The sequence below is a fragment of the Gavialis gangeticus genome, unplaced genomic scaffold (assembly GCF_001723915.1).
Source record: "Gavialis gangeticus isolate Ggan-Ray unplaced genomic scaffold, GavGan_comp1, whole genome shotgun sequence".
Classification (NCBI taxonomy): domain Eukaryota; kingdom Metazoa; phylum Chordata; order Crocodylia; family Gavialidae; genus Gavialis; species Gavialis gangeticus.
Genome location: NW_017729022.1, coordinates 59,825,887 through 59,849,563, shown reverse-complemented (window position 1 = coordinate 59,849,563; position 23,677 = coordinate 59,825,887). Strand labels below are relative to the sequence as shown.

The 23,677-nt window shown below is 51.3% G+C and overlaps 1 protein-coding gene across 3 annotated transcripts in view; it reads right to left on the bottom strand.

Moving 5' to 3' along the window:
- Window positions 1-7,089: 7,089 nt before the first annotated feature.
- The window catches only part of PMM1 (phosphomannomutase 1), a 21,899-nt gene continuing 5,311 nt past the window's right edge, over window positions 7,090-23,677 (bottom strand). Inside the window, exons 2-9 of one of the 3 annotated variants that reach the window (XM_019515097.1) lie at window positions 17,530-17,647; window positions 15,642-15,718; window positions 15,191-15,282; window positions 14,143-14,242; window positions 12,984-13,059; window positions 9,582-9,697; window positions 9,349-9,404; window positions 7,090-7,761 (exon numbers count right to left, since the gene is read on the bottom strand). In XM_019515097.1, coding sequence (XP_019370642.1) covers window positions 7,536-7,761; window positions 9,349-9,404; window positions 9,582-9,697; window positions 12,984-13,059; window positions 14,143-14,242; window positions 15,191-15,282; window positions 15,642-15,718; window positions 17,530-17,647 — 861 coding nt within the window. In that variant the 3' untranslated portion in view covers window positions 7,090-7,535. The remainder of the gene's footprint in view (window positions 7,762-9,348; window positions 9,405-9,581; window positions 9,698-12,983; window positions 13,060-14,142; window positions 14,243-15,190; window positions 15,283-15,641; window positions 15,719-17,529; window positions 17,648-23,677) is intronic. The other 2 variants (XM_019515098.1, XM_019515099.1) reach the window with 2 other exon arrangements.

The following is a 23,677-nucleotide window of genomic DNA, read 5'->3' as shown; positions in this document are numbered from 1 at the left end:
TTAGTTCCCTCCGGCCCCAAATGGGTCCTTCTAGGCCCCCTGCCCCCCCTTCCACCCCCCCCCCCCTGCCCCCCTGGTTCACTCCTGTCTGAGTGTCTAGTTGTTGTGGCAACTTGCTCTCCATCCCTCTGACCTCATGGATTTCCATGACCTAATTGCTGTAGTTGCTATGGTAGCATGATGTGCTGCATGCACAGGTCACGCTCTTGTCACAGGGTGGGGAGGCCTGTGCTAGTCCTGGGCTGGGCTGGGCTGTATGGTTGACAAAGGAATTGCCAACACCCACATAGCAGCACCATGGACTCTGCAATGGAGCATGACCTGCGAGGCCTTGTTTCCTCCATTCCTTCCCATCTGCTGCACAATCCTTCTTTGCCAAGCACAGGATTGACTAGCAACTAGTGCCCTGTGTTGCTGCGTGGCCAGAGACCTGGGGCTGACTCTCTCACTGCACTTCTGCTGTGCTACTAGATGTGGCGAGCACTTTTTCTGAGACAGAGCTGGCCTGAATTTTGGGCAACGGCTTCCTCCCCCTTCCCCTCTGTCAGCCCAGATTCCCTTGAGGATCCCCTTTTGTATGTGTCTATGTAGCTTGCTGTGGGGTGGGGAGTGAGGGAGATGGAGGGGGGTGTAGGCAGCAGTATGTAGTCTAGGGTAGTAGTGTAGCTGGCCATGCAATTCATGGTAAGAGTTTAATTGCTTAGCTGTGCCTCCTTATTCACTGCTTCCTCCAGCTATGTTGTGTGGGTCTATGCAGGCACCTCCCTATCCCCTCGGTGTAGACAGGGTCACTTTTAAAGCACAAACTTTATTTTTGGTCTTCTCTAAAATGTCTTGACCCAGTGGACTCCCAAAGCAACTTGCAAAGGGCAGGGAGTGGTTCTATGCAGAGTATGGCTGGCATGATTTTTCATGGCATTGGTGGGCACATTCTAGGCTGCCAGGGGTCTAGCCAGGATCTGCAGCTCTGTGTTGACACTGACTGCATGAAAGAAGCCTTTGAAGATTGCAAAACTGTGGTTTCATCTCCTAAGCCCCCTGATGGTGTCCTAAAGGTTAGGCAGCTGGCACTGTGTGGAAGCTGTTCACACAAAGCAACACTCATGGGTGTTGGGAGCTAGGTCGAGTTTGCTGAGTGGCATGCTGCCCTCTCTTTGGGGGCCGAGGGGCTGTGCACTCTAGACTGACGGTGAGAGCATGGGCTTGGCCTGGGCCTGTGAAAAGGGAGGGGCAGAAAACTGTGGTGTGTCTGATTTTTAAAAAATAGGGCAGTGTTTTCCCCTCTGGCCTCTCTTGTTACCACTGGAACATGGGCTCAGCCATGAACTGGTGGTGATGGGGGGGCTATGCTATCCTGTCAAGACTACCTGGAAGCTGTAAGGATGCCTATTTAGTGCCTAGATACCCTGGAGACTGGCTCAGATAAATGCAGGATGGAGAGCCCTCCTGGGGACATAGGCCCAGCAAGCTTGGTGTGCCAGCACCTTGCCTTTTGTGAGTGGGTTCAGGCTCTACCATGTGCTGTTCTGCCAGCTACACCCCAGTGAGCAACATGAGGAGCCCTGTGAGTTTCCAGGGAGCCACAACCTTGCTGTTCTACTCCTGAAGCCATGCTGTTCCAAGGCTGGAGGCTGTTAGTAAGATGTGGCTTTGCCACTGAAGTCAGTGGGAGAACTCCTACTGGCTTTGCTGTGAGTGGGATTTGTCCTGTCTGAAGGATTAATTTAAGGGAATGACAGCCTCTGGAGAGGATGTGGGATTGCTCTTATACACTGTGAGTGTGTGTAGGCATGCACATGCACGTGAGAGAAATGTCATAGAGGGCAAGAATGGCTGAAAGAGGAAGGGATATTTTAACCAGCTCATCCATGCCATCACATGCCCTAAAACCCTGAAGACAAACACATCAGGGTCCACAAGGAGTTACTCCTTCCTCCTTACAGTCTATGGGGCCTGTCCTGAGTTCTGGACTAGCCCCTGGGACTCCTCATGGCTGTTTTGTGCACAGAGTGAATGTCAGTGGGTGCACATCTGCACTCTAGCCACTGCCTGCAGAGCACAGCACCCACAGGTCAGAGGCAGCTGCCCCTCCCAGGTGTCTCCCTGGAACGTGCAGTCAGCATGGCCAAGACAGACTTTCTGATTCTTTTGGAAATAACCTAAAAACTAGAAGTGTTTGTGTTTTGAAACCTCTGGTGTGGTTCCTGCCTGTCTGACCTTGTGTCAAACCTTTGTAACACTGGCAATAAACCATTAAAAGTGACTTTCCCATGAGTCCTACACAGCTGTTTTTTTTTTTCCTCCTGCTGCTTTTTGTCATGCCCCTCTGCTGGGCGTGATTTTGACAAGACAAGTGCAGGACAGCTCCCACAATCCTTCAGGAAGAAAGAGTTCCTGGACAGAGGTAGTGATGGTGGGGGTGATCTTTTCTGGGGAGGCAGGCTTGGTGTTTCCAGACACTAGCTACATCCAGCAGGACAGTCCTTTACTTACAAGACCTAAAGAGCAAATAGAGGATTGAGCCATAAACCTCAGACTATGAGGAGCTTACTTTGTATTGCCTTGAGCCTTTGCATAGTCTTCTGCACCATAAGAAGCGAGTGTCCAGAAGGGTAGTATGACAGCTTCCTTGCATTCACTGCTCTACTACTGTCCAGGAATCCTAGTCATGAACCAGAACCCTTTTGTAGGAGATGCTGTATGAACACAGAAGGAAAGGTAAGTCTCTGCCCCAAAGACTGCAATCCATTGCTTCTGCTGGGGAGTGTAGAGCAATATCCCAGGGTATGGATGGGCAGTACTGTCCTATGATTTTTTGGAACAGGCTTAGAAAGCACCTATAGGAATATCAGCAAGAGCTCCAGGGCCTTATGTGCTGCAAGGTGATAAAGACAACTTGCTGCAAGGATTTCTTGCAGCGTGATCACCTTTAGCAGTTGTTTCTACTAGCAGAGAAGAACAGTCCTAGCTCACTTCCTAGCAGTGCTGTGAGACTTCCCATAATATCTATGGGCAGGCCTGTGCAACACAAGGCAGCGCAGTGCTGAGACACCCCATGCAGCTTCTACACCAGAAGTAGTACAGCCATGATCTGGTCTGCAGGCAATTGAGCTCTGCTGAGCAGCAGCCAATTCATAGCCTGTGAAGCAGCTTTTGTTTTGGTAAAAAGGACCGTAATAGCCAGAGCCCCATTATGTCTGTTGCTCTTGTAGCCATCTCAAAGGAAAATGCTGCACCAAACTGCTTCCCTCTAGTGCTGGAGAGATGCTGAATTCTCCTCATGCCCTTCCCAGCTCCCATTAGGACATGCCACTCAGGAGCAGGCTCTGGTTCTACTCGGATAAGCCTTACCTGAAGCCTGAAGATCTCAGTCCTCCACCACAGGCTGCTGCAGGGATGGAAGGACAGGGGTGCCTGAGCAGAGGGCTGACTGCATACTTATCACATGCTCTGTGTACCTCTCAGCCATCCAGCAGATGAGGGGGCACCTAGGCTCCAATCAGCCACATAGAACAGGCCATCCAGGGCCTCCCACTCCCTCCACTGCTGCCCATCTCTAAATGGGCAGACTCCCCAGCTGAGAAATCACCCAGGCTTTGCACAGCTATTCTCTGATCTGTCACATCTTTCCAGCAGCACATATGCAATGGGAGCGGTGTCTTCCCACTCCTTCCCTGTATGGCTCAGTAAGTATTCGAATCCAGAGATACACAGCACACTGCCCTCCATGACTTCATTCCATACCTTTAATAGCATTTTAAAATAAAATTGCTTTATTTAACAGCTAGCATCAGTCACAGGGGAACTTCTTTTCTTTCACACAGCAACAGACAGAGCCACAGGCTACACAGTCAATGACACATGTCCTTTCACTTTTACATACACACACGGTCATACAGTGATAAACCCCACAAGTGCTCATGCTCAATCAGACCTGAGGCCAGCTCCAGGCAGTGCAGGGAGAAGCCTCTTGTCTCCAGGTGGGGTGGGGCAGATGGCTGCAACTAGTTGGTGGCGTAACAGAGGTGGCACATTCCCCATTTCACATTTTCCAGTTGCAAGGTGGCAGGGGCGGAGGGAGAAGGCTCAGTTTGCACAGGCCTCAGCACCTCTTCTGTCACAGTGAGACCATACAGCAGTTTCAGGTGCAGCCTTAAGACCAGGTGAAAACAAAGACACCTTGTGGCAATCGTCTCCACAACTGTTCCCACAGGCCCACATGTCTCAGCACACAATATGCTCTCCTCACCAATGGCTGCTCCTGCTCCCGTAGTGCAGTGACATTACAGGGGTGACACTATCAGGTGGGAGGGAGCGTCACAATGGGGGAGGAGGGTGGCATTACTAGCTGTGTGCAAAGAGGGCAGTAAAGGCTTCAGCAAGGCATAGTGTCAGGACTCGGAGGTTGGGGGTGCTTCCTTTAAAGTGCCCATTATGTGTCACTGTTGGAAACAGGACCGAGGCCTAGGAGGGCTTTTGCTCTGATCTCGTATGACCTTTCTGATGTTCTTGGGTCTCAGGTTGCATACCCAAAAATCAGAGGCAGCTTTTGACATTGGTACAGATCAAGCCAGTCAGTATAAGCCAATCCCCCTCTAAGAACCATGCCGTACCCCTGCCCAGGCAGGCAGTGTTTTGGGAGGAAAGAAGGGTTGAACCCTGAGAAACAAGCTTGAACTTTGCTGTTGAGGAAGCTGCTAGTGGGGTCTTCCCAGCTCTGGCATCTGGGCTGATGGCTTGAAGGGAGCTTGCACGATCCAAGTGAAGACTGATTTAAAACCAGAGCCATAATGACTACTTTGCTGTCTGGAGGTGCACCACCAGCCCCGTAGAGCGGTCATGGACTCCTCTCCTCTGTGGACCAGACAGAGGCCTGCTCCCACAGCCCTCAAAACACACACACAGAGCACATACAGATCACTGACTTCAAAATGAGTCGTGGACACTCAGCACGACTCCGGGTTCCCACAGCCTGCTGTGGAGTGAAATGGAGTTGGGAGGGAGCCACAAAGCAAGTGAACTCCAAGGTGGGGTTGGTCCTCATTTCCAAGGAGGAAATGAACCCCTGAACCTAAAAGCATGAGTCTCTAGTGTCTGCCAGAAGCACGCTCCGGAACCTCTGTAAGTGGTCCAGCCACTAGCAGGAGGCAAAGAGCCATCTGTTACACCGGACAAGGAGACCCACAGTGAGAAAGCAAAAAACACAGACAATGAAGGAAAGCAAGAACCCAGAAGAAAGACAAGACAGAAAATGGACTGGGAAAAATAAAGGGGGCTGGTGAAGGACGCAGCAGCAGTTCTGGAGGGCAATGGCATGAAAGACATGGACGGAGGAGCATCTGTCTACCGCATCCAAAGCTGGAGATGCTCAAAACCCATAGGGTTTTTTTGGGTGTCTTGAACTCAAAGCTCCTAGCTCTCTGTTTACCACAGAGCTTCAAACACTACATCAGTAGGAAGGATATAACAGAGAACCTTCCTCCAAATGAATCCCTGACTTTCTTCAGCCACTGTACCTCAATACACATATAACAGGGGTCAGGCTTCCTGATGCACAAAAAGTTACCCAAGATAAAGGATAAGAAACAAAAGGACAAAAATCAGAGATGATGTAGGGCCAGGAGACGCTGGGGGATTTGGTCCTGCTGGAAGTGAAGTCCTGGTCTCTTGGAGGGCAAAAACCAGGAGACAGCTGCATTTGTGCAACTGCATCTGCCTCTTTAGAAGTGACCAGGAAAAGAGGGAGGATACTTGTCTCACCCCTGTTAAGGTGGATAAAGAAAGTTGGAAAGGTTTTTTTAATATTCCAATAGAAATCCAGCTCTTGTCTGCACTGGCAGGTGCCAAAGGGGTGGAGAAAGTGAAAGGATGAAAACCTAAGAGAAATCCATTGAGCAACTGGGAAAGAAGGGAGCAGTCAGGCCAGGTCTATACTCAGCCAGAGCGCAGAGTGCAGCCTGGGAAGGTACCAGTTACTCGTAGGACAATAGCAGCTGGCAGAAGGCATGGGATTGTCTGCACACACCTTCTGCCAGCTACCAGGGGCAGTAATAGCCCTACTTTCTTCAGCAGGGGTGGAATAACTCTGCTGGCAGAGAAGCTCTGGGTATGGGAGCTCTCTGTTCTGCTGGCAGAGCACTGCAGGCCACAGACTGCTAAAAACATTTTTTTGTTTTTAACCCCTACTTCACTCCAATGCCTAATTACCATTTGGATGAAGCATGGCTCTGCTAAAACTTCTGCTTCCCAGTCTATTACTGTTGCTCAGAGTCCAATAAAAGCAGACCTGAAGTTCTCCAGCAAAACCAGAAAAGACCAGACTGCACATTCCTCATTTCACTCACATACAAAAACCCAAGTGAAAACTCAGGACATCCTTTCCACACAAAAAGGAAGCAATTCTTGGCCTTTAGAATGCATGTGATAAAAGGGCGCACACTCATTTTAAAATATCCTTTCCAGGTCACTTTTAAGGATTGGTCCACAGAATGAAACAGTTTGAGAACCCCTGATCTCGGCAGGTCCCAGGCCTTTTCCCAAGGCTAGAGGTGCAACAGGGATTAATGGGATGAACCCATAGGCACTGACTTTTATTTTTCCTGGCAGCCCTGGGGTGCTTAAGATGATTCTCCCTCCCAGCAGCACAGCCAGAGCAGAGTTTTGTGGAGCCTGTGGGTGGGCAGAGGAGGATGCAGGCTATCTGCTGTGGCTCAGGGTTCCCTGCCCTGGTGCTCTCCCCTCAGGAGTCCTGCGCCAGCTGTGCTGCCATGATGATGCCCCCCTGCCTGCCTGGGGGCAAAACTGCACACCACCACCCATGCTGCTGCCAGGTGGGTAGGAAGCACCATGCCATGGTGATGCGGCCAATGCAGGGCTCCTGGAGACTTCCCTGCAAGCATTTGGGGGAGCTGCTCTCCACCACTGCCTGGGGCTGTATTCCTGGCCACGTGCATGTGTGTGCACACATACATGCACATGATGCCCCTTGCATCTCACTTCCTGCATTCTCTTCCAGGCTGGAACTCTGCCAGCCTGCAAGGGAAAACCTGCCATTTCCTGCATTTTTCCATGGTGAACGGAAAACTTGGATCCCTGCACGATATTGGGAATCCAGGACAAATGCTGTCCTGTAGTCATGTAGCCCAGGACCAGGACTTGATGTTTCCATTTCAGAACTGTCCTGCCCAACTATGGCCACGTGGTCACCCTACCCCACATACTCAGTGTCTATGGATGAACCTATGAAGTGTATTCCCATGTGCAGCTATGTTGAGAGAGAGAGAAAAAAAAGAGTGCCTGTAGTGATTGGTCCCCATCAGGCTACAGACCAACAAGGCAGGAAACCATCACCCACCAAGAATGGAGTGCTTACCTGGAAGAGTCTTTTTGATGGTGGAAGCAGAACTGGTCCCACAAGTCCCCAGCCATCATTGGAGGTAGCGAAGGATTAACATACCTCCCCCTTCCCCTGCACACACCCACTTGCACCCAACACTTTAAAACCTTCCCTCATGACCAGCTCTGGAAAGCAGTTTTCAGTGGACCCCAAGCAGAGTCCTCAAATGAAGGTGCTTTTCACAATGTGGGATCTCGGAGGTTGGTGACAGGTACTGGGGAAGATCCAAAGGGGTACAGGAGTCAACATTCATTGGCTCTTTCTGGAAAGAAGATCTCACGGCATCTCTGGACTGTGTCCTGGGGAGACCGGACGCTATGCCCCACTGTCCGTGGGTCATCATATATTTCATAATCATTCCCTCCCTGAAGGGGGAAAGAAAAGAAAGAGTTGTAGCCATCACTCTGCATATAGCTTCCCTTGTCCTGTACAACCCCAACACAACTTCAGACTCTGTAAGGGTCACCCACCTGTCACTGAAACAGTCAGTGATAGGCAAACAGTGCTCACCTGAGACACACCGCACTGTTCACAGATTGTGATCCTGCTGGGGATGGGTTACAAGGGTTTTACTAGCTCAGTGGACAGGCTCAATGAGAGAGGGAATTTAAATTGTGGTCTGAGTAATCCCTATGGGAAGAAAGTGATTTGAACTAGTCTTTGTCCCAGTGTTGTTGTTAAGAACACCAAATCCAAACCCCATGTAGGGAGTAAGCCTGACGTGTCAAAAAGTGTGGACTTATTAAATATTTCCAGTCGTCTAATAAGCATTACAATTCTGTAAATTGTACAGATGACACAAACTCCTATGCTGGGGTAACTTCACCCAATCCTGTGCAGAATTTCCTCTGAAATAGTCAAGGTAAAACTATAATGGTATAAGTCACTTCTGTTTACGCATCATCTGTCTGCTTCCATCCTGGGGTAGTAGTGTCTGCTAAATGTAAACAAGCTATTATTTACTCCTCTGCCACTGAGTGGCAAAGGTTTATAATAGCACCTATTACTACCCTGGGAACAGCTGCATATCAGACCCTGATCCTAGTGTACTTACATTAGCATACAAAGCTCATATAAGTTACACTAGGGCAAGTGAACATCTACCCACATCCCTACTGCACTGACTTTGCTTGTGGATCAGGCTGGAAGTGTGCCTGCAGTCCCTGGCATCCTGCACCTACCACATGATTTTGCAGCTCACATTAAGGGATGGAGAAGGGCACTGTAACCAATTTGAAGTGAAGTGATGGAGAGAGACCTAGGCCAGCTCAGTGTGGCAACTTGAGTTGGGGCTTGGCTAGGACCCCAGTACTAACACCTTGCCCCTACATTTGTGAAGAGTCTTTTGGAACCTGAACTGAGCACAAGAGACTGCTGATATATGAAAGAAGACAAGCAAAACCAATGAATGCCGCATCAGCAGCAGGTAAGGACCACCTTGCACCACCTGCAGAGGCAGCGAAGATGTTCCTGCCTCTGCTGATGTGGTCAGAGTTTCAGGTTTGTATCTCCCTAGTTCTGTGGCCTCTTCAGCTTCAGAATAACTTCGAGGACTGTGATGTGGCAGGAAGACAGCTCTGGCTTGGTGGGAAGAACACCACTTGCTAATCCCAAGCACTACTGGTCCCTTGGTTGTAGGCTTAGCATGTAAAGTAGGCTGGATAGCAGTCTGGCATGGTGCAGCAGCATGTTCTGGTACACAAGAGCTCTCCCTTCTCTCACCACTAGAGGACAGCATTGCCTAACAAAACCAAGAGAGACCAGAGAAATGGTCCATAGGAACTGGTCAGTGATTCTCAGCCAGGGCTTCCCAGCACCCTGGGCTGCCACGACAGCCTTTTAAATGTGTTGTACAATACGAATACTGACAGGTGAGCAAACACCTACATGCGAGTCCCACAATAAACCCAGAGATTTCAAATAGGAATCCATAGGGAAAAAGACGTTCTGACCTGTTGTGGCCTTTCTGAGTTCTCTGCACCAGAAGCATTGCTGTGCTATTTTTCTGCTGTCAAAAAAAGAGTGAAAACGAAGAGCTGGCATTTTCCAAGGGGCACTTTAACTCTAATGAGGTTGAGAACCACTGAGCTGGGGAATGAGGGGAACAGGTCCCTCCCTTCAGAGAACAGTTGAATGCCCCTTCCCCTCTCTCCACTCCAGGTGCCAGTGTGAAGGGTGTACTCACAGGGGTTGTCTCATTCCCAAAGAAGTGGATGGTGTCAAAACTCTCATCATCGAGGATGTCAAGGCAGTAGCGCTTGTCCCAGCCCTCTGGGAAGACATCAAAGCTGATCATGCCACCTGCCAGCAGGAGAGAGATCGTTAGGTAGGTGGGAAGGGTGCTGGGCACTAGGCTGGGGCAGCATAGAGGGCCTGGCTGCGTGAACCCAGTCTTTCCCAGAAGGGCAGCAAGACATTACCCTGCCATGGCAACCGCTGCTCTAATGCACTGCTAGGATGAAGGCAGGCAGCTACCGTTTCCATGACAATGGGCTGTGAGGGCGTCAGCAAGGCGCCCTTGATCTCAGCCAAGGACATGAGCAAAAACACAGGAGCCCAGGGTGTAGGAGTGGTGAGGTCAGCTTTGTCACCAGGGAACCTATGAGAAGCTCTAGCAGGCTTTTAACAATCCCCGCCATCCCTGCAGTGTCCGAGGGCCTCACAGTCTGCAATATACACATCCTCCTAATACCCATGAGGAAGGGTAGCACTGGCACTCCCACCTTATGATGGTGAGCTGAGGCCTTGAGCCTCAAAGGCACTTTCTGGCTGCCTAAGCCCACGGTCTTTAGGCATCACTGACTCTTAAAACCACTGCTCAGCCACTCCTGAGCTTCTGCTGGTTGGCATGTGCAGAGCCCCCACATGCCGACACTGCCCTGCAGCAAGCAAACTGCTCTGAGGCCTCAGCATGGGGTTATCAAATTAGACAGGGGAAGGTGTACTTCATCAGCAGGGGCTAGTCCTGAGAGTAGGCCAAACACCTGTTACTTGACACATCCTGCCTGGAGGGTGGGGGAGAGCTGAGGCAGACTATGGATAGGTAGAGAGGCACAAAAGTGCCAGGGGCTGAGTGTAAGCAGGTTAAGAATTGCTCAGGACAAAGGCACGAACAACTGTGTACACGTATGTATGCACGCCGCTGACCCTGGGATGTCGGAGATGCAGATTTCCTGTTCCAGACTGGGTAGAATTTAAGTCCAAGTGTCCCAACTCTCAGGACACCGCCACAAGGCTCTTGAGCAGGCTGGAGTGGGGCATACCTAATCTCTTCTGTTGGAGCTGCCCCACCTTGTACAAATAAATAAATAAATAAATAGCTCCTGAAGCATGGGCATGAACTTCAATTTGCCATATCCCAGAGGAATGCCCTAACCAGGAGGCTACAGACACTGTTTGTCTCTGTGGTCCAATTAATATCCTATTTAAACAGCTAAGATTAAGGGCTCACCTAAAATAGGAGAAGCATGGGTTCAAGTCCCTGCTCTGAGACAGGCCCACAGGGGCTTGGACCAGAATCTCAGGTGCAAATCCCCACTCTATGTGATTTGAAGGACTCAGAACCACACCACCTGTGGGTGCTCCAGCCACTAGGCTATTGACTAGTCTGGGGTCCATGTACTCTCCAGCTTTTCACGGATGAGAAAACCAGGCATAGATGACCTACGAGCTGCTTAGCTCCAGGGAAAAGTTCCTGGTTGATAATCCCTAGTAGAGAGCGGGGTCTGCCTGGCCAGAAGCACGGCACCGATCTCTGGCCAGTCAGCTGCTTGAGCAGCTGGGCCCTGCCCTTCTCCTCTCCTTTCATTTGTGGCTAGTTTTGGTGACTCCCCAGTCAGCTGGTTCCAGCGGATCCCACCTGTGGGTGCTGAGTTCTGCCAGTACGATGCATGGGGAAGCCTGAAAACAGAACCTAGGGCTGACGATTTGGCTCTGTGACAGGACACCTGGGGTGAGGTGCTACTGTGCTGAGTAGGGCAACAGCTAAGCACCCATGGAGGACATGGATGAAGGGTGAAGCAACTTGACCAATGCCAAGGTCACCCATGCCTGTAGCAGTGCAGGAATCCAACTGGCCACCCCAGTGCCAGGAGAATGTGTAAATCTGATCCACCACTGAGCAAGGAAGATAGCATATTCCAAGGTCTTTTGTCCCTTTCAGGCTGAGCTGGGCAGCAACAGGAGCTCCCAACACCAACAGATATGGCTAGAAAAGTCCCATGAAGGGAGAAGGGTGCGCTCTACTCATGGACAGTGAGTGCTGTCTCAGCACTGACCAGCGGCACTGGGTACCCAAGCTCCTGGGTTCTACCACTTCAGAGCCTCAGACAAATCAATTCCAGCTCTGCTTTAAGGGGAGGTGGGGGAATCCCTGTTTTTATGCACCTCTGCTTTCAGGTGCCCAGCTTGAAACATCTTGTGCTTTCTTTTCAGAGGACCAGAGGGCTCACAGCTCCTGTCATCTTTGTGCACTGGGTCACAAGAGTGGCCTTGTGAAAGCAGCTCACCAAAGCATTGGGAGAAAGAACCATTGTTCTGCGCTTGCCTAGTGTGCAGCTGGGGTGGAGAACAGGACTGCGATGCCTTTGTCTGTCTTTGCTATGACAAACAGCCTGTGTCAATGCCAAGATGGCACAGCTGGGAGAGGCTGCCAGGAGATACAAGCTCCTGGCAGGCTAAGGACTGGGATTCTGAATTACTATGTGGCTAAATAGGGAAGTGTCCCATTGCCCTACAGTGTCCTACCCCCCATACCTGCTATGCTCTTCATTAAAAGGCGCTCTTTAATGGGCACCTTATGTTTTGATTCTTTCTACCTTCACCTCTGAGTAATTTTAAAGAATGCAGCCCCATCCCTCACCCTCCCCGACATTCACCTCCACCTCCATCCTGGCCAAATTCCCCCCCAGGACACTTGCTGCCTCTTTCACTCTTGTGAGTCTGGCCATGAGAATGCAGTCCTACTTGGAGGCACCACTGCACACAAACAGCAACGCAATGATTCCAGATCAGGTTTACCAGAGAAGAAGAGACTGTTTCCTTAACAGTCGACCCTGCAAATGCAACAGGGGAGCCAAGAAACAAGTTGGGGGCCTTCCCTCTCCTGTGCCCCTGGCATCACTGGGGCTGCACAGGTGAACCAGAGGGAAGGATTTGGCTCTGCAGCTGGAACAATCCAACTGCTAGTGTCAGAAGCAAGAGCAATCTCTGTTCCCTCTCCTGCACTTCTATTGGTACAGCAGAGCTAAGTGAAAACCTACTGAAATTCAGTGGCACAAAAGCCAGTGCATCTGACTGATCTCCCAAGAAAAAGATCCACCACTCATAGGTACTGCTTACACATCTCTATTTTCTGTTTCTCTCTACATGTTACATAGGAGCCCAAGGCTTAAGATCTCCCCACCCAAGGATCCACATGGGGAATCCACCCCATGTCCTCTTCCAAGGGGTTTTGGTTGGGCTCCCACCCCTGACATTCACTCAGTCACCTCTAGGTAAGAAATGGCCAGGGCTTCTGCCCACCTGAGATTCTCACACAACACACACTGCATGGGCAGCCACAGCAATCACAGGGCCCTCTGCTTACCTCGAGAGAACCGCAGGCCTTTGCCCGCAAACTCTGTCTTCAAGGCTGCCACAAACTTCTCTCGGATCCGCTCTTTCTGCAGAGGAATGGAGGGGGAAGCTATGAATGACTAGCCCTCAATGGGGCTCTTGTGCCACTGCCTCTCTAGCTCTAGCCCTAGGCTTCTCTGTTCTTCTCAGGTCCCAACAACCAGCATGGCACAACTGCTTTCCTTTGTGTCTTGCACTGAGCACCTGGGGCCCAGGATTCGGTGTGAGCTATGCAGGATCTTAGATGATCTCACAGTTATGCTGCCTTCACTTTTCCCTTCACACAGTTCCCTTCCCTTGGGAACAGTGCCATGCTGCTGCTGTGACCCCACCTCAGAGTCAGCCTAATGGATGTTAGATCAGAGCAGCATGGGTCAGTTGTTGGTCACACTGGATTGGAGCCCCTTTCTGCACAGCTGCCTGGGAGCCAATGCCTTTCATTGCAATGCTGCTCATCTTTGGGGGCCCAGTCCAGGAACTGATATCGCCAGCTCTGCCTCTATGTCTTGCACCTGTTGGACCAATCCCGTCAGGCTTTGGCCTGGGGAAAAGGAAGTCTTCAAGGATAGCCCGGTACAGCTGGCACTTGCCAGAATCACAGTGTTCTCCACACACCTTAGTGACACATATCCTGGCCCCTCTTGGTCTGGAAAACCATGGATTCCTGCTGTGTTTGGCCTGGGGAAATGGAAGAGGGTGTTGGCTGGATGGGGCTTGAGCTAAGAAGTCCAAGCATTTTGGTCGGAGTCATCTCCAGCCACTATGCTGAAGAAATGCCATAGAAAATGGAAAGAGTTCCTGAGGAAGGTTTTCCAGTACCAGGTGTGATTGCATGTAAGCAGTGAGCAGCCCACTTTCATCAGTGGCAGTGGATCAGGTCACTTCTTCAGTGTCACCCCAAAAGAACTCCTTTGGGAGTTCCCATCCACACTGCTGCCTTCACTTTCACAGTCAAGATAGGCAAGCCCAAGGCCTTCAAGGCTGTTGCTGGCCCGGCTACCTGAGTGCAAGGCTTGGGACTCTAACGTAGGTTGGGATGAAGAAGATAAGCAAACACCATGACATGACCAAAATACCTCGCGTGTCCCCTGTGAGAGTAGAGGAGGGGACAGCAAGGCCTGGCAATTTACCTTGTCTAGCTCAGAGAATTCAATTCGCTCCTCTGGGGTGCAACTCCGGCCAATGGGTGAGATGTTCAGCATCCCATTGCGGAACTCAATGAAGGTCCCTCTAAGGTGGGAGGAGGCAGGTTTAACACATTTCATAATCACAGAATCATAGAAAATTAGGGTTGGAAGGGACCTCAGGGGGTTGGAGGACAGCAAATCCAGCATTCACATGGGAGCAGCTGTTAATGGTGCTACATCAGGAGTGTGCCTGCAGGGAGCCTGGTAGAATGACAGCTACACCCTATTTTGGGTAGAAAGTGTTTATCATGCTGAACCCAAGAGGAACCAGCTCTCTACACTTGGTAACACAGCACAGCAAAGGACTACACTGGGGCAGCTCCAGGAAGGAAGCCCAGTTTTGTAGTTAAGACACTGGAGGGGGATGCAAGAGATCTGGTTCTTCTCTTAGCTTTGCCAGACACTGTGGGTAAGTAATTTGGGCCCAAGTCTTCACAGGTATCTAGGCTCAGTTGGCAGCTGAGCACCAAAACACCATTAAAAATCTGGGCTTAATCTCTGTACCCATTTCCTATGTGCAAAAAGGGGATGACAAGCCTTGCACTTCCCCTCTGGATTGTTTCTCAGGCAGCACAATGGGATTCTGATCTTGGCTAGGGTGTATCAGCTGGCACAGTGCAAGGTGCAATGCTGTAGCAGAGACACCCACTTAATCTCATGGGGCCAGCTCAGCCACCAGGAACAGACCAGCCAGGTTAGCACAATGCTCTGGATAACGAGCTTCTCTGAAAAGCAGCGTAGATCAGCTCACGCAAAAAGTTGCCCTAACATAGCTCTATCACAGCCCGTACCTGAGCTAGCTCACAGATTTCTGCAGAGCTCTGCATTGTGCCCTGTGGACATATCTGATGTGCTGGCACTATACAAAGCTAATACAAGAGCAAACCCAGGGGACTGAGATTCTAACCAGAGTCACAGGGCCTGGAGCCTTCTGTAAAAGATTGCATCTGAACTGCAAAGAGGCAGCTATGGGGCTGAGTGGGATCATTACCGTTTCTTAGGCAGCTTTAGAAGTGCCATGTAATTGAGACAGAAGTTGATTAGTTCCTGCAGCAGCTCCTCCCCCAGGTGGTCCTGGATAGCCTGTGGGGAAAGGAGGGGGGGAAATCAGGAAGAGCCTAGATGGAATGTGAAGCCAAAGCTACTACCAGATAGCCCTACAGGGGCTGGAGGACACCACTTTCCCAGAATGGGCTGTTCTACAATATCCATCCAGGATGGGGACAATGGGACAAGGGAAGTCAGACAGGTCTGATTATGATTGGGAGTGCACAGAGTGGTCAGATGTTGGGAGGATGTCAGACAGCTGCTCCATCTGGGGCTGACAGAACTGGGGGAGACAAAGCAGAGGAAGGGTTCGGATGGGGAGGGAACTTGGAAGGGACAAGGAAAGAGCAAACCAGTGGCTTTGAGAAGAGGCAGATCGAGAGGCCAAGACCCACCTGCTTGGAGACCAGCTGCCCATTCTTGTACTGCACAGTGCCATTCTCTGCAAAGACGTAATCAAATTTCTTGATGACTGCAGGGGGGCGGGGGGCAGAGGGAGAAAGAAAAACAGCACAATGGGGCCCAGTGTTCCAAGAGGTGGCAATGCTGAGTGATGGCTGCATCAGAGCCCCTACCTCCCCGCAAGCCTTTACTCCACAATCTTTTGCCCTGGCTCTCTGTGCTCCAGATGCCTGAGAAACACCCAGTTTGATGAGGAGACCCGAGGCACAGTGAGAGGAAGTGATCTGCCCGAGGCCCAGAACAAGTCAGTGGCAGAGCTGAGATCAGAGCCTAGGAACAGCAGCCTCCCAGACACATGCTCATTATCCCCACACCAGACTGCTCACTTTCCCTTTTGCTTCCTCCCTCCCTCTCACCCCCATATCCCCAGTCCTCTTCCCAGGATGTCTCCAAGCACCCTAGCTGATTATCTCACTCCAGCTTCTCCTGGCTGCAGTAAACAGACCCCTGCCAACTCAGCAGGTAATTTCATGCTCCCTGAAGCTGAGAGTTACATCACCAGGTGACCTGTCATTGCAAACAAGCCAGAAGGAAGAACTTGGCTCTACATTTTACTCTGAAGCTGGAGAAGGGGAGAAAAGGAAGGCAAGAGGGAGGACAGGTCACCTGTCCTATGCCTCCTGCCTCTTCCCTTCCCCGCTGAGAACTCTGCCTAGCCTCCTACAGCAGATCAGGGCCTTAAGATGTCAGCCCTTCGCTCATGCTCAACCTTGGTGCAGAATGTCTGAGCCCATACCCCCTTCCCTTTGACAGAATTCCCATAAAACTGCAACCCTAATGGGTGCTCAGAGAGACTTTGTGAGTTGAAGAAGGCTGGAATATTTTGCCATGAGGCAGGGCTGGGAGCAAGCAGAAGGAGTCTTCCAGCCATGCAGCCCTGTCTCTACCCAGCCATGACCAGGCCAGACCAGGACAGCATAAAGCACAAACTGAGACTCATTAGCATGGGCTCTTACACATGGTCTACAGGGTAAATCCCCCTGGCCTGGAACAGTATCCCTAGGCATGCTGTGCTACTTCTGGCAGGCTGCCTCTTAAATTGGAAGCAGTGTTGTTGTACCCATGCGGTGCTGTCAGCAGGATAACTGGCATGGAGCAGCCTAGTTGGTCCTGTCACCCAGCAATGCTAACAGATGTGGCTACCCCAGTTCTGGGTTGGAAAGCTGCCTGCCTTGAGCTGCATGCGTGAGAGTGTTGTTTTGAGGCAAGACAAGGTCAGCACAAAGACAGGACCCAAGAGAGCCCTGTATCTGTGCATTAGGTACAGATGCACCAGATCACAGTAGGTGACAGGCACAATACTGCACTCTGTTCTGCTATCCTGCCAACAGGGAGAGCAGCAGCTCTGGCTTGGGGAGCTGCATATTTGCTGCCCAACCCCCTGCTCAGTGAAGGGGCAAGAGTTTTACGCCTGATGCTAGTGAGCCTGGGAGATGGTCCTTGGGGAGGAGCTCTGGGCTTCTAGCAATAATGGTGGTCTGGGCCAAGCCTTCTGTGCAGTGCCATGAGTAACAACAGTAGCAGTGTAAGCTGGCACTGGTAGTCCATGCTCTCTCTGGAGCAGCTGGGAACTGTTACACTGCCTCCGTGCCACACCTGGGACTACTGCTGTGAAGTACATCTTGCCCACTCCAGCTCTGTGTGCACTACAGTCTAGAGATGAGGTAACATAAGCCTCCTTAAAGCCATGTGCACTTACCAAAGACGAGTTCAACTGGCTCCTCTCACCCAAGGAGAACAGCTGCTCCCGCCAGCCTCCAACAGCCCCACCCCACAATTCCCACCCACCTCTGCAGGACCTGCCGAAGCGGAGGCTCTCACCTTCGTCCCCTTCCCCCAACTGTTCGGCTATCTTGGAGTAGTCAGAGCCGCCCACTACGCCAATCTTGACTCTGCCACGCAGCTCCTGCAGGAACTTATCCACCTCAGGCTCAACTTTCTGGAAGAGCAGGATGGAGACAGAGGGTTAGAATTCAGAGTAATGGACAGGCTGCAGTGTACAGGACAGGCCTTTCCAGACACCAGAGACTGACTCTTGATGGTATTTCCCAGCCTACTATAGGAGCCCCATCTGTCCTGGGATGGGATGTCATGGAACTGGGGAAGGCTGCATGACTGCAGATCAATCCACCATTTCATCTACTCCTTCTTGCATGTGAGCCCCCATGAAAGGGAACACAGTGGCCAGCAGATATTTGAGAGTCCAGGCCTTCACATGGTGGGATTTGGTGGCAGCTTACAAATATATCAAGGGAGAGTATCAGGGGCTAGGTGAACAACTATTCACCAAAGCACCAGGGGAAAACCAGGAGCAATGGTCATAAACTCCTAGAAGAAAGTTTCAGACTGGATACAAGGAAAAACTTCTTTACGATTCGTGTGACCAGATGCTGGAATAGTCTCCCAGTGGGGATTTTGCAGGCACCTACTCTAGAGATCTTTAAAAAGAGACTGGACGCACACCTTGCTGGGGTTACTTGACCCCAGCAGTCTTTTCTGCCCAGAGCAGGGGGGCTGGACCCGATGATCTCACAAGGTCCCTTCCAGCCCTAAACTTCTGTGAATCTGTAAGCCCATGGGGGGCCTCTGAGGGAGACATGGGGACAGCTTGAATGAATGCTGCTCCAGGCCCAGGCAGCACCACAGAAGCACATGAAAGCTAGTCCTAGGGAAAGACAGATAGGTGCTGTCATCTTCCATCCCACGCAGTACAGAGACTTGCGGTGACTGAGGAAAGTGGGAAGGAAAAAAAATGAGGGGGATGAAAGAGACAGAACAGGACTGGTAGAGGGGGAAGGGAAACAGTTCCTTCTGTCTATGCATGTGTGAGGAGGATCACTGGAAGGTGAGCATCTTGTACTTCTATGTCTTGCCAGAGAAACACCCTGTTCTGACATATTCTGTCCTGTTCTGGACAGGCTCAGCAAATGGGCGGACGAGAGCCCAATGGTGTTTAACACTGAAAAATGCAAGGTTCTCCACCTTGGGAGGATAAACCTGCAGTATCTGTATAGGCTCGGCAGTGCTACACTGGCTAGGACTGCGGAAGAAAGACTTAGGGGTCAGGATTGATCACAAGATGAACATGAGCCTTCAATGCAATGCAGCTACTAAAGCGACCTAAACGCTGACTTGCATCCATAGATGCTTCTCAAGCAAATCCCGGGACGTTATTCTCCCCATGTACTTGGCCTTGGTGAGGCTGCAGCTGGAGTACTGTGTCTAGTTTTGGGCTCCGTAATTCAAAAAGGATGTGGAGAAGCTTGAGAGAGCCCAGTGAGGAGCCACACGCATGACCAGAGGTCAGGAAAACAGACCTTACTACAACAGGCTGAGAGCCATGGGGCTCTTTAGCCTGGAAAAGCGCAGGCTCAGGGGTGATCTGATGGCCACCTATAAGTTTATCAGGGGTGACCACCAGGATCTGGGAGAACATTTGTTCACCAGAGTGCCCCAAGGGATGACGAGGTCGAATGGTCATAAACTCCTGCAAGAACGTTTCAGGATGGACATAAGGAAGAATTTCTTTACTGTCTGAGCCCCTAAGGTCAGGAACAGCCTGCCATCAGAGATGGTTCAAGCACCTACATTGAACACCTTCAAGAGAAATTTGGATGCTTTTCTTGCTGGGATCCTATGACTCCAGCTGACTTCCTGCCCTTTGGGCAGGGAGCTGGACTCAATGATCTTCTGAGGTCCCTTCCAGCCCTAATGTCTATGAAATCTATGAAATATTCTGTCACTCGATGTGCCATATGACACACACACAAACACCTCGCTAGTTTTCTGTTGATCACTAAGGGTGGGAGATGCCCACCTCTCAATGATCCCCACACAAACAGGCTGGATCCCATCAAGACAATATAGAATAATAGAACATTAGGAGTGGGAGGGACTTAAATGACCTTCTGAGTTCAATCCCCTGCTCAAGGCAGGACCAGCCCCAGCTAGATCACCCCAGCCAAGGCTTTGTCTAGCTGGGTCTTAAAAACCTCCAAGGATGGATATCCCACCACCTCTCTGGGTAACCTGTTCCATGTTTTACCACCCTCCTAGTTAGAAAATTCTTCCTAATATCTAACCTAAACTTCCCTTGCTGCAACTTGAGACCATTGCTCCTCGTTCTGTCATCTGCCACCGCTGAGAACAGTCCAGCTCCATCCTCTTTGTAGCCCCCCTTCAGGTAATTGAAGGCTGCTATCAAATCTCCTGTCTTCTCTTCTCTAGACCAGCGGTGGGCAAAATGTGGCCCGCGGGCCGGATGTGGCCCGCCAGGCCATTCTATCTGGCTTGCAGGGCCCCTAAAAAAATTAGAAAATTAATATTTATCTGCCCCTGGCTGCCTGTTATGTGGCCCTCGAATGCTTGCCAAAACTCAATAATCGGCCTTCTGCCCAAAATAATTGCCCACCCCTGCTCTAGACTAAATAAGCCCAATTCCCTCAGCTTCTCCTCATAAGTCATGTCCCCAGCCCCCTCACCACTTTTGTCACCCTCCGCTAGACTCTTTTTCTATTTGTCTACATCCCTTCTGTAGTGGGGGGGTCAAAACTGAACACAGTACTCCAGTGGGTGGCCCAGCCTAGGAACAAACAAAGCTGTGTCAACAGGTAACATAGCTTGGGACAGATCATCAAATTAGGCCTTCCCAAGAGCTCTTGCTCCCTGTCCCTTGCCCTGTCCTGAAGAGCTGCTCATTACTGCTTAACCCCATTAACAGGCGAAGCAGCAAAGGTCCCACCAAGCGCTTACTGACCAAAGGGCTTCTCCAGCCCACCCCTCCTCTCTGAGAGCAAACAAGGCAGGCAGAGGTGCTCTGTAAGGGGCATCTTAGGCCTGGACTCTGCTCCAGGGCCTCCACCTTCCTGTTTGCCTGTTTTTTTTCATTCCATCTCCGCAAGATAAAGACCTTTTGCTGTTGCTCGGATGCTGCACTCCACCCAGCAACAGGCTTCTGCTCCTCCCCACCCCTCCCTGTTTGTTGCTTATGCTTGGGGCCCTGTTTTCTCCTTTATCACTTGCTGCAGGATGGGGGATGACCTCAAGACTGACTACCTCCAAAGGTCTAGACAAATGGCTTGCTGATATTTTGCCTTCTGCAACACATTCCATCTGCAGTTCCCAACAAGCCTTACAAACACGTATCTAGCCTCACAAGACCCCTGTCCCAGGTAAGGAAGAATAGAAAACTGGGCTAAAAGGACCTCAGAAGGTTATCTAATCTAATGCCCTGCTCAAGGCAGGATTATCCCTAACTAAGCCATCCTATAAAAGCGTTGGTCTAATCTAATCTAAAAACAGCATGAACAACCCTCTCTGGCCACTACCAGGCACAGTGCCCCAAAACACCAAGAACATCTTAATTTGCTACAGCTAAATGAGGGGAACAAGAGCACTGTCAGTATCCTGCTGCATTATATTGTGCCCTCCAGGCCATGTCTGCACTAGAGAACTGAACTGGTGGCATGAGGCCGGTCTAAACACAAACATTTCGCTGTTTCCATTCTGACCCATGCTCCAACCTCTCGTGGTTTTGCATTGTTTCCATGCTAGTGTTGTTCTACATCATTATGCCATGGTTGGTAGCTCACAGTTCCCAGCTGACTTCCCCAAAGCAGTGGATTCAGAGAATTCTCCAAGGGCTATGACCCAGGAAGGAGAAGACTGCCTGATCCTCTTTTGGGACCATCCACATTGGCATCAATCAAAGTCAGACTGAAACAGGTCAAGAAATGAGCCATATTTTGCCCAGCTAAAAGCATAGTGGTGCAATTCATTGGCAGGTAGCAAGGGAAGGTCTCCACCAGGAAGCAGGACTTCACTGTGCTGGTCACTGCTCTTGTGCCTATTATGCATATCACAAGTCGAATCCAAATGCAAGTGAAACACTGGGAACACTTGTGTGCTGCGAGTACAATGCATTTGCAAGCATGGGAAAGGGATCACACAGATCTTTGCCGATTCAGTTCTTCAAGGATGGACCGGGCCAGCATGTACAGATGGGTGAACTGAGTCACAGAAGGACTACATACAAGGCCAGGGCATATGTGGATCTACATGCAATCCACAGTGGGGTGGTGAGCAGCTGGCCTGTAGATGCAAGGGTGAGACATCTAGGAAGGGCCATGGATGAAAGGATGTGGGGGTGCAGGAAGGATTATTTTGGAAGAGCTGGGTGCTTCCAGGCTCTCCACCTGGATTCAATGGCCTGGCTCCCATTCCTCCCTCACAAGATGCCAGCATCTTCCATCCCCCAGTGCTCTAGGGCCCTAGCCTCAGACTTAAGAGACCACAGTTCAAACCACCTCTCGAACACAAACTCCTTGGGTGACCGTGACTCCGTCTGTGCCCTCAGTTCCCTCTCTATTAAATAGGCATCACAGCACTTCCCTACTTTCTGGATCAACATATTAAGTAGGGCGAGCCTCAGGCACTATGGTAACAGGTTAAGCAAGTACCACAGACAGCTTTCACAAGGCTGTGAGCAAAGGGCAGGCTTCCCTTTCCTCCTTAGAAAGCCAAGCAGATGCTGCAGGCTGCCCATTGCATAACACTCTCATGCTGCTGTCAGCCAACAGAAAGGGAACCCTTCTCTACTTCAACAGAGGCCTGCTTTGCTGAGGCCCTTAGAAACAAAACAACTGGGATGCAGGAGAGAGAAGGGTCCATTTGACCATTGCACATGCAGACAGTACCAGCTTCAGAGCCATGCAAGTGCAAACCTGGCACCAGTCTGGTTCCAGGTGTGCCTGAAGGGTGCCAACCTCTGGGCTGCAGTAAGAGGGGATGGGAAACCATGCAGATCACAGAAGACATGGCCTCATTTCCTCCCTTTGGTATCCCCAAGAGCATCCTCCCTCACTTGTGCCCTTAGCAAGTGGGTTTGAGTCCCTCTGAGGCTGTGCGCGAGAAGCGGTTCATGCAGTCATAGAGGAGCAGGGCTGAAAGGGACCTCCAAAGGTTACCTAGTGCAACACCTGCCTGAGGCAGGATCTTCCCTATCCAAACCATCCCATACAACCATCATCTAAACTCCACATAAGACTGCCGTCCACCCTGACACAGCCCAACCTACTGCCCTAATGGGCTGAAAGAAAAACAGGGGAACTGCAGCAGCCAACCTCCTGCTTCTGTGGTGCAAGGCCGTGTGGGCACACAGGGCTGGCACCCCTGAGGGATCTCTGCTTGAGATGGCAGCTGCTCCACATGCCTCTACGCCCAGAAGCAGGTGCCCCAGCGAGAGCCAGGGCCTGGAGCAGCATCTGGCCGCCTTTGGGTCCAGCCAGCTTGGGACGGAGACGCAGCAGGGGACAGTGGGGCCTGGATTAGGCTGGTTGGAGTGGTGCAGGGGTGACTCCTAGAAGACGAGGGCTGGAAGGGACCACAGGAGGGCATCTAGTCCAGCCCCCTGCCCCAAGCAGGACCAGCGCCGACTACATCATCCCAGCCAAGGCTTGGTCTGCCTGTGGTGTCAAAACCTCCAAAGAGGGAGATGCCACAGCCTCTCTGGGTAGCTTACAACATGGGGGGCAGCACATGTGGGGGCCCGGTTGGAGCTGCCAGGGTCCAGCCCTGCCTGGCTCCTGCCCTCCCCCATCACAGGGGCACACAGAAAATGGGGTGGCAGGGACCTCAGGGTGGCATCTAACAGGGTTCAAGTAACGGGGGAGCTCGGGGCCCTATAACACACGAGAGCCCCCCTGTAAGATTTAAAAATCAGTCATAACCGGGGGGGGGTCTCAGATTTTATCATGGCATCGGGATGGGCAGCCCAATTTATTATTTATTTTTTGCAGACCCCCAAGAGTCAAAGTGGCATTCAAACCCTGGCATCTAGCCCGAGCCTGCTCCAAGCAGGACCAGCCCCCACGAGGAAGCCGCGCAGAGCCCGGCCGGACACCAGCGCGATGCCCCTGCCCTGGCCGGCCCGCGGCAGAGGCCGGGCACAGGGGTCTCCCCCCCCCCGCGT